Source organism: Cyprinodon tularosa, unplaced genomic scaffold, assembly GCF_016077235.1.
Source record: "Cyprinodon tularosa strain WSP-4 unplaced genomic scaffold, ASM1607723v1 ctg1204, whole genome shotgun sequence".
Classification (NCBI taxonomy): Eukaryota; Metazoa; Chordata; class Actinopteri; order Cyprinodontiformes; family Cyprinodontidae; genus Cyprinodon; species Cyprinodon tularosa.
This window is the reverse complement of record NW_024038009.1, coordinates 77,710-90,414: the sequence shown is the minus strand read 5'-3', so window position 1 is coordinate 90,414 and position 12,705 is coordinate 77,710. Positions and strand designations below refer to the sequence as shown.

Sequence of the window (12,705 nt, the reverse complement as noted above, 5' to 3'; positions counted from 1 at the left end):
ACCTTCGGAAATTATTTTAAACCCAGATTTCCCCCCCTCCCCCCAAAAAAAGGGTTTTAACTTTTTTAGTAGATCTTTTATCAGTATGCATTTAAAAAATTTTTAAAAAGAATCTGCTTCACTTTCTCTCTGCTTTTTCCTTGTTTTGAGCAGTGTTTCAGGTCCCAAAAAGGCTTCCTTTTTTTCCCCCCTTCCCGGGAATGATTTTGTTGAGGGGGGTTTGCTATTTTTTCCTTATTCCCCTTGGGAAAACGCAGCCCCTTTTGAAAAATAAAACCGTTAAAAATAGAAAGCTTGCCCCTTTTGGTTTTTTTTGCAGAGCGGGTTTATTTTTAAAAGAAAAATGCTGGGAAACTGGAGGGGAAAATACGCCCCCACGGGCCCTGGGGGAGTCCTTCCTAGTCGGGGAAAAAATGGTTTATTTGGCGGGTTAAGAGGTTTGTGGGAAAGAGCAGCATACTTCCCCTCTTTAAATTTAGAGGAGAATAAGAATAATCCTAGATTTCTTTTTAAAAACGGGTTCCCAAAAATTTTAAAAACCCAGGGGCCCATAGCCCCGTTAAACCCTCCATTCCACCTGCTCTTAGCAGAAAGTTTAAAATGGGTTCTTTATAAATAAGATTAAATCTTATTAAAAATAAGACCCATAAGCACTCCTTTTTCCCGCGTTTGGACTGAGGTAGTCATGGAATCTAAACCGGGGTTTAAAGACTGCTTTGATCCATTTTAACTCTCAAATTGGGAAAAATTTTAGGTTTAAACTAAGCCTTTTGGAAAAAGTTGATCCATTTTCCAACCAGGTTATTTTTTCCCCTCCTCCTCCTTTTTAGAGGGTGGTTAAAACTATCCCCTTTTAAACAGGGATATGCCCCCAAAAAATTTTTAAGATTGCTGTTTTTTAAAAACCTCTGTTTTGCCGTCTCTTGCCCCAGATGATTTGGGTCAATTATAGACCTATACCCCAATTTCCCTTTTCTTACCCAAAAATTTCTTGAGAAAGTAGTTCCCAAAAACAATGTGTCGTTCACTTTCCACCATAATGAACTTTTTGAAGATTTTTCATTTCTGGTTTTAGGGGTCATCATAGCACTAAAACCCAGCTCGGGGTGAAAGTCACTAAAATGAAATTCTCATGGTTCAGATAATGGACTTGTATCTGTGTCTTTTCCTGTTGGATTTAGTGCTGTTTTAAAAACGGGTTGCCATAATATTTTTTAAAAAGGACTTGAATATTTTTTTTAATTAAAGGAACAGCATAATTTTTTTTAAAAACTTATCTATCGACAATTTTCCGGGTTTGTTCATTTTAAATTGTTAAAAATTTTAAACCCAGCTAAAAGGTTACCTTTTGGGGGCCACGGGCCCAGTGCTAGGCCCAATTCTCTTCCCCTTTATCCCTTTGCCCCCAATTTTGGTTATAAATTCACCATTGGGATTAAATTTTCCCCCTGTTTTCTGATGATACCCCGCTATATCTGTCTTTTAAAAGAAAGCTAACCCTTTACATAGTTTACAGGAAAAGTCTAAAGGGACAAAAAAAAACCTGGGGGACTAATTTCTGCTCCTGAATCCCAGACAAAACAAAAATTTAATTTTTTTGGGCCCAGGTCCCCCTGAAAAAGAACTGATTACCCAAAGCCCACTTTTTTGGGAAATGGGTTTAAAACTGATTTCAGATAAAAAAAGTAAAAAATCTTGGGTGTTTTTTTTTGTAAAGGGCCGGGGGTCATTTAAATCCCTTTTTCAAAGAGGTTTTTCTAGAATTTCCTTTTTTCATCTGAGGAACATTGAAAAAAATTAGAAATATCCTGTCCAGGGGGTGATGCTGAAGGGAAAAAAGTCCATGATTTTTTTTACTTCAAAGGGGGTATTGTTTAAATTTTACTTTCAGGGAAATCCCCCAAACCCGTAGTTAAAAAACCTTCACTGATCCCAAAAAACTGCAGGGCCCCCAAATTTTTAATGGAAAATTAAAAAGAGGATCCATCCTCCTATTCCTGGGTTCTCTTCCCTTGGCTTCCCGTTAAAATTTCCCCCAAAAGAAATTTTAAAAACCCCTTTTCAAAAATATTACCTTTAAATGGGCCCAAACCCATTTTTATATCAGAGATCTGATTGTTCCTTATGTTTTTTAAACAGGCACCCCTTTGCCCTCAATCTGGAAAGGGTTTACCCAGTGGTTCCCAGAACTTTCTAAAAAATAAATTTGGGGGGCAGATCTTTTAAATTTTTCAGGCTCCTCTCCTGTGGAACCAAAATACCAGTTTTAGTCCGTGAGGCAGCACCCGGGTTTTCTTTTAAAGGAAAAGGGTTAAAACTTTTTTTTTTTGATTAAAGCTTTATAGGGTTTGGGGGGGTCAGGTTTTCCAGCTATCTCTATAGTTTTTGCTGCTATAAATTTTGACTTTTGGAGGGCTTGGGCCCCCCATTTCATCATTCTGCTTCCTTTTTCTCTCTGTTCCCTAATTTTGCAAATTGTTAGTTAAACTCTAACCTTTTTGCTCTCCCCTGCTTTTCCCCAAAAGTTTTCCTGTTGTTTTCCCGTTTGGCTTGGAAATTCATTTCCTGGAAAAAAAAAATCACTGTGCTGCTTCTATCAACAACCCCTTTTAAATTAAAAATGGGGACGGCCTGTTTTCCAGTGTGGTCCCGTTTTTCTGACCCCTTTCCCGGGGGGGAAAGTGCTCTCTTCTTCCTCCCGCATTTGGGAAACTGTTGGGGCCCGTTTTGCGGGTGTGTGTTTCCTGGACGGGGCCCCCCCTTTTTTCCGCTGCTTTTTCTTGTTTTGGGTTCTGTCTTTCCCTTTAACCCCAGTTTGGGCCCCGGCAGAAAGGCCCCTCACACTGAGCCTGGTTCTGCCTTTCAGGTTTTTTTTTCCTGTTAAAAGGGAAATTTTTCCTCTCCATGTTGGGTTCAAAACATGCTTAGGGTGGGGGAATTTTATTTTTTAAATCAATGAGTTTAATTTCCCAAACAACCCGGTTTTTTGGGGTAGAAAAATTTGTATCAATTTTTGGGCTGTATATCCCGGTTGAAATGTAAAAAAAGCCTTGAGATGACATGTGTTGGAATTTGGCGCAAAAAAATAAAAATGAAAGGAAAATTGGGAAATTAAAAATTAAAAATTTCCGGCCCGCTCTGTGGGGAAAGGGGGTTTTCCCGCGGGGCGTTGTTTTGCTGAACCAAACCATGCTTGGGGATCCCAAAGGTCCCCGTGCTGGGCAATAAAAAAGCATTTAAACAGACAGTCAGCATAGCTGGTGGGCACGTCCCCTGCCCCCGCAGTCGTTAAAAGGATGCCGCCTTCCCCCGTCGTGGGCTCTGGTCTAAGAACCCCAGAGGTTACCTCCGCTGGGAGGATAGCTGAAGGTTTAAAGGAAGCCCCTAAAACCAAAAAGAGGGCTGACCAGCAAACACCAAAAGGGCCCCCTGGTCCCCCCCCCCCTGCCCCTGCGATTTTTTGGCCCCCTCCAAGATTAGAGGAGGAAGAGGGAAAGGGGTTCCCAAAAAACTATTAAAAACCCCCCAAAGTCCCCAAAATTTTCCCCATTTTTCACCCCCCACGGGGGGCCCCCTTTTGGGGGTTTTGGCCCCCCCCCCCCCATTTATCAAACTTCCCCCCAAAAATTTTCCAAAAAAAAAACCTCTTCTTCATTAAAACAACCCCCCCCCATTTTTTTCCCTAAACCTAATCCCCCCCCCCCCCTTTTGGGTTTTGGCCCCCCCCCCCCCTTTTCCCCCCAACCCCTACAAAAAATTTTTTCCCTTTTACCCCTTCCCTTAAAACAACCTTATTTAAACCCCCCCTTTTTCCTACCCCCCTTTTTTAACAACCCAACCTTTTTCTACATTATTACTAGTTAAACTTAACCCCCCAAGGTAACCTTCCATCCACCTTATTAAAATTTTTTCCTTTTCAAACATTTTTTTTATTCCCCAAAAAACCACTTTAACCATTTCCTTTTAAACAACTGGGAACAACCTTACTGTGTTTTCCCTTATTCATTTATTACAACCCCCCTCCGGTAATTTTTCTTTCTTAACCTTAAATCCCCAAAAGTTTTTTCAAAATTTTCCTCTTGAAAAAAACAAATAACTTACTTTTTTAAAACCAAATTTTTAAAAAAAAAAAAATTTTTAAAAACTTTTATTAAAAAATTTTAAAATTATTTAATTTTTTAAAAATTTAATTAAAAAATTTCCCAAAAATTATTATTAATTAAATTAAAATTTTTAAATTAATTTAAAATTTAATTATTTAACCTTTAAAAATTTTAAAAATTATTATTAAAAATTATTATTAATTAAAAAAATTAAATTTAAAAAAGAATTTTATTTAATTTAAAAAATTATTATTAATTTTAAAAAAATTAATTTTATTTTAAAAATTATTAAAATTTATTATTAATAATTAATAATTGGAAAAATAAAAATTATAAATTGAAAAAATTTAAAAAATGGATGGATGGGGTTAAAGGGTGGATGGATGAATGGATGGAAGATGGAAAGGATGGTATGGATGAAAGGGTGGATGGATGAATGGAAATGAATTGGGATGGATTATGGGATGGTGGATGAATGAATTTGGGTGGATTGAGGATGGATGGATGGATTAAAGAAAGGTTGGGTGGATGGAAAAGAATGGATGGGTGGATTGGGTGGGATGGATGGTAAAAAAGGGGTTAAAAAATGGAAGGGGTGGATGGATGAATGGATTTATATAAAAGGTGGAAGGATGAATGGATGGGTGGGTGGAGGATGGGGAAAAGGATAAAGGGGTGAAAGGGTAAATGGATGGGGTGAAAGGATTTGGGTGAGGGTGGGTTGGAAAGGAAAGGAAAGGATTAAAATGGGGGTGGATTAGAATGGATGATGGGTGGATGGATGGGATGGGGATGGATGGATGAAAAGGATGGGTGGGTGGATGGATGGGAAAAGGATGGGTGATGGATGTATGGGTTAAAATGGATGGAAAAAATGGAAAAATGAAAGGATATGGGAAGGGGTGGGTGGAAATGGGGGTAAAAGGATGGATGAGGATGGTTGGTTTAAAAATTATTAGTTTCATTTATTTAAAAGATGGGGGGCCCCGGTTCCAGGGGGACGGTTACCTTTTAAACTTCTCTTTTTTCCCTTTAATCCTCCCACCACCTGGATTTAAAACTTTACCTTAAACCAAGGGCAGAGGGCAAATTATGTCCCAATTTATTTTGCCCGCCCGGGATTTAATTCTATTCATTATCATTTCGTCTTCCCTTTACCAGGGCAGAAACCCTTCTTTCCTCAAACAATCATTTCAACAGGGAAAAAAAATTCACTTTTATTAACCAGCTAACCACAGTAAAAACCCCCCAACCATTTAACACCTTCATGGGCACACTTAAACCACCCCCAGGGCAACTAACCAGCAAACATCTAACCACATTGGGAAAACCCTCAAGTGGCCCCTTGGGCAACCCCTTCCACAGGCACAGGCACAAACCAACGACCACACAAAACCCCTTGGGAACCCCAAAACCATTTAACCCCCCTTGGAAAAACCCCTTCACATAACCCCCTTCACACCAAACACACTAACCAGCCACACAAACCTCTTCACACAAACACAAAGCCACAGCAAAACACTTAACCACGGAACACAGTTAACCACAAAAAACATTAACCCCAAACAAACTTAACACACAAACCCTAAACAGGGAAACATCAAACCCACTTAACCACACCTTCAGGCAGGCAAAAAAACCCACAAAACACACGGGGCACAAAAAACCCTCCCCATTAAACCCCTTGGCACACTTCCCCACTGGAAAACCCCAAACCCTTAAAACCCCCAAACAGTTAAAACGTAACCCAGGAAAACACCCAACCCCAGCCACCTAAAGCGCGGAACCACCAACCCCCCAAACACCGGCCGGGAGGAAAACCCCCCGGGCCCCATAAAACCCTCCTCAAAACCCTAAAAACCCCTGGTGGTGGTTAAAAAGCTAAGAGTTAAAAACCCGGGAGGCCCAGGGGAAACACAGGGCCAGCGGAACCAGGAGGTTCCGGGGAAATTTGGGCCCCCCCGACCCCCACTGGCACTCCAAAAAAAATGGAAAAAGCTTCCCCGGCCCAAGGAAAAAAACCAAACAGCCCCAGCAAAACAAGGGAAAAGGGGAAAACCGAAAACGCGGGTGGAACACCCCCCAGGGAACACAGGGTTGGGTGGGAAAACCGCTGGAAAAGCAGCTGGAAAACAGCCCGGAAAAAAAGGAGGCCGGGAACACAGCTGGAAAAACCCGCGGGGGAAAACCCCGCTGGAACGCGCGGAAAAACAGCTTTTAACCCCATCACAGGAACACAGCTGGAACACAGCAGGAACACAGCTGGAACACAGCTGGAACACAGCAGGAACACAGCTGGAACACAGCAGGGAAAAAAGCCCGGGGCCCCAGCAGGAACACAGGGTGAAACGCAGCAGGAACACAGCTGGAAAAGCAGCTGGAAAAGCGCTGGAACACAGTGGAAAAGCAGCTGGGAAAACAGCAGGGAAAAACAGCTGGGGAAAACACTTTGGGGGAAAAAGCAGGAACACAGCTGGAACACAGCAGGAACACAGCAGAGCCACAGCAGGAACACAGCTGGAACGCAGCAGGAACACAAGCTTTGGAAAACCCGAGGAACACGCTGGGAAAGCAGCAGGAACCAAAACGGAACAACAGGGCAAGGGGGAAAAACAGCTGGAAACACAGGGAACAAAAGCAGGAAAAACAGCTGGGGAACACAGCTGGGGAAAACAGCAGGAAAAACAGCAGAGGCCCCAGCAGGGAAAACAGCTGGAAAAGCAGCAGGAACACAGTGGAACGCAGCTGGGAAAAACCCGCGGGGAAAACCCGCTGGAACCAGCTGGGAAACCCGCGGGAAAACAGGGGGGAACACAGCTGGAACAAGCAGGAACACAAGCTTGGGAAAACAGCAGGAAACACAGCAGAAACCAAAAGCAGGGAAAACCTGGAACCAGCAGGAACCCCAGCTGAACGCAGCAGGAACACAGCTGGGAAAACGGAGGAACACGCTGGACCACAGCTGGAACACAGCTGGGAAAACCCGCGGGGAACCCAAAAGCTGGAAACGGGGAGCTTGGGAATGAGCTGGAATGCAGCTGGGGGGAACACAGCTGGGGCCCCAGCGGGGAAAACAGTGGAACACAGGGGAGGATACAGCAGGAACCAAAAAGCGGAAAACCCCCCAAAAGGAAAAAGCGGAAACCCAAAAAAGCGGAACACCGCTGGAACACAGCAGGAACAACAGCGGAACCCCACTGGACCACAGCAGGAACACCGAAAAAAAGCCACAGCAGGGAAAACAGCTGGAAAAACAGCTGGAACCAGTTGGGAAAACACAACCCGAAAAACCAAAATAGCGGAACACAGCTGGAAACCCGCAAAGCCACACGGAAAACCCGCTGGAAAAGCTGGAAACACAGCGGAAAAACCGCAAAACCACAGCTGGAAAAACCCGCTTTGGGAAAACAGGAAAAGGAGGAACACAGGGGGAAAAACCGCTGGAACACAGCTGGAACCAAAAAACCGGAACACAGCTGGAAACACAGGAAAAAGGGAAAACCAGCGGAAACACAGCTGGAACACAGGAGGAACACCCGCTGGAAAACCCCGCAGGAACACAGGTGGAACACCGCTGGCACAGCAGGAACACAGCTGGAAAAACCCAAAAACCCCGGGAACACAGCAAAAGCCACAGGGCAGAAACCCCAGCTTTGGGAAAGCAGCAGGAACACAAGGCCTGGAAAAAACCCCTGGAACCAGTGGAACACAGCTGGAACCCAGCTGGAACACAGGAGGAAAAACAGCTGGAAACCCCAGCAGGAACACAGCCGGGGGGGGACAGGGGGAAAACAAACTGGAAAACCATGAACACCCGCGGGGAAAAAACCGCAAAAACCCCAAAACGGAACACAGCCTTTTAACCCAGCAGGAACACAGCTTTGGAAAACCCGCGGAACGCAGGGAAGGGCAAGCGGAACCCCAGCTGGGGAAAACCCGCAGGAACAAAGCGGAACACAAAGGAAAGGAAAACAGTGGAACACAGCGGAACCCAGCGGAACACAGCCCGGAACACAGGGGAAACAGTGGGAAAATTTAAAAACAGCGGAACCACAGGCCAAGGCCCCACAGGAAAACAAAAAAAGCTGGAACCCCAGCAGGAACAAGCTGGGAAAAGCAGCTGGAAACCCGCTGGGAAAGCCCCTGGAACACAAACGAAGCAGCGGGGAAAACAGCCGGGAACACAGCTGGAAAACAGCGGAACCAGCGGAACAAGGGGTGCACGGAACCCAGCAAAAAACAGGGTGGAACCAGGAGGGAACACAGCTTGGGAAAAAACCCGCAGAACACACTGGAACACAGGAGGGAAAACCCGCTGGACCCCCGCTGGAAACCCCAGCTGGGGGGAACCCAGGGGAACACGCTGGAACCCCCAGCTGGAAACCCGCGGGAAGCAAGCTGGAAAAAACAGCTGGAACCCCAGCCCGGAACCCAGCTGGAAACCCGCGGCCAGCGGAAAAACAGTGGAACACCCCCCCAAAAACCCCAGGGAACACGCGGGGGGGGGGGGAACACCAAACGGGAACACAGCTGAAAACAAAAGCTGGAAACCCCCAGCCGGAACCCCGCTAACACCGGAAAACCCAGCGGAACACAGTGGAACACAGCGAACCCAAACTGGAACAAAAGCGAACCCCCGGAAACCCCAGCGGAACACGGTTGGAACCCCCCGCAAAGCCCCAGCGGAACACAGCGACACAGCTGGAACACAGCTGGAACACCGCAAAAACCCCCAGCTGGGAAAACAGAGGAACACAGGGGGAACACAGGAGGAACACAGGAAAGGGAACACAAACGGAACACAAACTGGAACACAGAGGGGGCCCCCAAACTGGAAAAACAAAACAGGGAACACAGGGGCCCCGCCCCGGAACACAGCCCGGAACCCCAGCGGAACACAGGGAACAAAGTGGAACCCCAGCAGGAAAACAAAACGGAACACCGCAAAACCCAGCAGGAACACAGCTGGAACCCCCAAAGCAAAACCCCAAAGGAAAAACAGCTGGGAAAAGAGGAACACAAACTGGCAAAAGCAAACCCCAGCTGGGCCCCAGCTGGAAACCCCGGGAGGAACACAGGGGAACCCAGCTGGGCCCAGCAGGAACAACCCGGAACAAAAGCGGGAAAAAAGCTTGGGGAAAACCCGGAGGAACACAAGGGGTGGAACCCCGCAGGGGGGAAACCCCCATTTTTGGAACCCCCGCAAACCCAAAGCGGGAACAAAGCCGGGGCACAGTTTTGGAAAACCCGGGGGGTTTTTTGGAAACAACCCCCCAAAGCCCAGCTGGGAAACCCACCCGGAAAAAAGGAGGGAACACAAGGTGGAAACACCCAAGCCCGGGGCGGCCAGGCGAGGAAACACCCGCCCTTTGGGGGAACCCCCGTTTGGCCACAGGGGGCCCCCAAGGGGGAAACACTGGAACACAGCAGGAACACAGCTGGAACACAGCAGGAACACAGCTGGAACACAGCTGGAACACAGCAGGAACACAGCTGGAACACAGCTGGAACACAGCAGGAACACAGCTGGAACACAGCAGGAACACAGCTGGAACACAGCAGGAACACAGCTGGACCTCTCCAGCCCGTCTGCTTCTGGGTGGATGAGGGACTCACCGATGTTGGGGTGGTTCAGGATCTTCATGATGCGAACTTCTCTGAGGAGCTGAGACACAGAAGCACAGCAGGCGTTTAGATTTAGCGACCTGGTTCTGGTTGGTGCTCAGAACCGATGGCGCCGTCTCACCTTCTGCAGGCTGGTGGGGTTCAGCTGGGTCTTATCTATGATCTTGATGGCCACCTGTGAAGGATGAAGGTACGGATCAGAACACATGATGGTTGAAGATCAGTTCCCGTGAACTGTCTGCGGTGGCGGTCTCACCTCCCGGTCTGTAGGGATGTGGCGAGCCAGCTTCACTTTGGCGAAGTTTCCCTTCCCGATGGTCTTCAGCAGCCGGTAGTTTCCCACTTGAGGAGAATCATCTCGAGAGACAGCAGAGGAGTTTTTACAGCGGGCCGAGCGCACGGAGCGGGACGTCGCCTCGCTGCGCCCGTCATCCCCAGAGGCAGCCTGGGAAAAGACAGCAGAGCACAAAGGTCAACGTTTACCTGGATCCAACCGCTTTGGACCAGATGGACCCTCTGGATGATGGGAAGTCAGCAGGAGAACAGGTGGAGCAGCAGAGCAGCCATCAGCAGCTCTCTGAAGACCACATGATCCAGACCACATGATCCGGACCACATGATCCAGACCACATGATCCAGACCCAGGTTCTGACCCAGCGTCTGATGAGCCTCAGAAGGAATGTTACCCGTAGAAGAAAGCCTTAGCGGTTAGCTTCTGGATGAGTAGAACCAGGATCAATAGACAGTTTAGATTGTCCTGGTCCGATTTAGATGGTTAGGTCTGGTTTAGATGGTTAGGTCCAGTTTAGATGGTCCTGGTCCGGTTTAGATGGTTAGGTCCAGTTTAGATGGTCCTGGACCAGTTTAAATGGTCCTGGACCAGTTTAGATGGTTAGGTCCAGTTTAGATGGTCCTGGACCAGTTTAGATAGTCCTGGTCCGGTTAAGATGGTCCTGGACCAGTTTAAATGGTCCTGGACCAGTATAGATGGTTAGGTCCGGTTTAGATTATTAGGTCTGGTTTAGATGGTCCTGGTCCGGTTTAGATGGTCCTGGTCCGGTTTAGATGGTCCTGGTCCGGTTTAGATGGTCCGGGACCAGTTTAGATGGTTAGGTCCGGTTTAGATGGTCCTGGACCAGTTTAAATGGTCCTGGACCAGTATAGATGGTTAGGTCCGGTTTAGATGGTCCTGGTCCGGTTTAGATTGTTAGGTCTGGTTTAGATGGTCCTGGTCCGGTTTAGATGGACCTGGTCCGGGTTAGATGGTCCGGGACCAGTTTAGATGGTTAGGTCCGGTTTAGATGGTTAGGTCCAGTTTAGATGGTCCTGGTCCGGTTTAGATGGTCCGGGACCAGTTTAGATGGTTAGGTCCGGCTTAGATGGTCCTGTTCCGGTTTAGATGGTCCTGGTCCGGTTTAGATGGTCCTGGACCAGTTTAGATCGTTAGGTCCGGTTTAGATGGTTAGGTCCAGTTTAGATGGTCTTGGACCAGTTTAGATGGTCCGGGACCAGTTTAGATGGTTAGGTCCGGCTTAGATGGTCCTGGTCCGGTTTAGATGGTTAGGTCCGGTTTAGATGGTCCGGGACCAGTTTAGATGGTTAGGTCCGGCTTAGATGGTCCTGGTCCAGTTTAGATGGTTAGGTCCGGTTTAGATGGTTAGGTCCAGTTTAGATGGTCCTGGTCCGCTTAAGATGGTTAGGTCCAGTTTAGATGGTCCTGGTCCGCTTTAGATGGTTAGGTCCAGTTTAGATGGTCCTGGTCCGCTTTAGATGGTTAGGTCCGCTTTAGATGGTTAGGTCCAGATTTGATGGTTAGGTCCGGTTTAGATGGTTAGGTCCGGTTTAGATGGTCAGGTCCGGTTTAGATGGTCCTGGACCAGTTTAAATGGTCCTGGACCAGTTTAAATGGTTAGGTCCGGTTTACATGGTTAGGTCCAGTTTAGATGGTCCTGGTCCGCTTTAGATGGTTAGGTCCAGTTTAGATGGTCCAGGACCAGTTTAGATGGTTAGGTCCGCTTTAGATGGTTAGGTCCAGATTTGATGGTTAGGTCCGGGTTTAGATGGTTAGGTCCGGTTTAGATGGTCAGGTCCGGTTTAGATGGTCCTGGACCAGTTTAAATGGTCCTGGACCAGTTTAAATGGTTAGGTCCGGTTTACATAGTTAGGTCCGTTTAGATGGTTAGGTCCAGTTTATATGGTCCTGGTCCAGTTTAAATGGTTAGGTCCAGTTTAGATGGTTAGGTCCAGTTTAGATGGTTAGGTCCAGTTTAAATGGTCCTGGACCAGTTTAGATGGTCCTGGTCCAGTTTAGATGGTTAGGTCCAGTTTATATGGTCCTGGTCCAGTTTAAATGGTTAGGTCCAGTTTAGATGGTTAGGTCCAGTTTAAATGGTCCTGGACCAGTTTAAATGGTCCTGGACCAGTTTAGATGGTCCTGGTCCAGTTTAGATGGTCCTGGTCCAGTTTAAAAGGTTAGGTCCAGTTTAAATGGTGCTGGACCAGTTTAGATGGTTAGGTCCGGTTTATATGGTTAGGTCCAGTTTAAATGGTCCTGGACCAGTTTAGATGGTCCTGGTCCAGTTTAAATGGTTAGGTCCGGTTTAGATGGTTAGGTCCAGTTTAAATGGTGCTGGACCAGTTAAGATGGTTAGGTCCAGTTTAAATGGTCCTGGACCAGTTTAGATGGTTAGGTCCAGTTTAAATGGTGCTGGACCAGTTTAGATGGTTAGGTCCAGTTTAAATGGTCCTGGACCAGTTTAGATGGTTAGGTCCAGTTTAAATGGTCCTGGACCAGTTTAGATGGTCCCGGTCCAGTTTAAATGGTTAGGTCCAGTTTAGATGGTTAGGTCCAGTTTAAATGGTCCTGGACCAGTTTAAATGGTCCTGGACCGGTTTAGATGGTTAGGTCCAGTTTAGATGGTTAGGTCCGGTTTAGATGGTCCTGGTCCAGTCCATAGAACCACAGCGCCCTCGTGGG

The 12,705-nt window shown here is 46.8% G+C and overlaps 1 protein-coding gene across 1 annotated transcript in view; it reads right to left on the bottom strand.

Moving 5' to 3' along the window:
* Positions 1-12,705, bottom strand: part of LOC119776323 (MAP/microtubule affinity-regulating kinase 3-like) — a 31,675-nt gene that overhangs the window by 18,006 nt on the left and 964 nt on the right. Inside the window, exons 2-4 of the mRNA XM_038274657.1 lie at positions 9,985-10,173; positions 9,850-9,903; positions 9,626-9,768 (exon numbers count right to left, since the gene is read on the bottom strand). Of these exons, the coding sequence (XP_038130585.1) occupies positions 9,626-9,768; positions 9,850-9,903; positions 9,985-10,173 (386 nt within the window). The remainder of the gene's footprint in view (positions 1-9,625; positions 9,769-9,849; positions 9,904-9,984; positions 10,174-12,705) is intronic.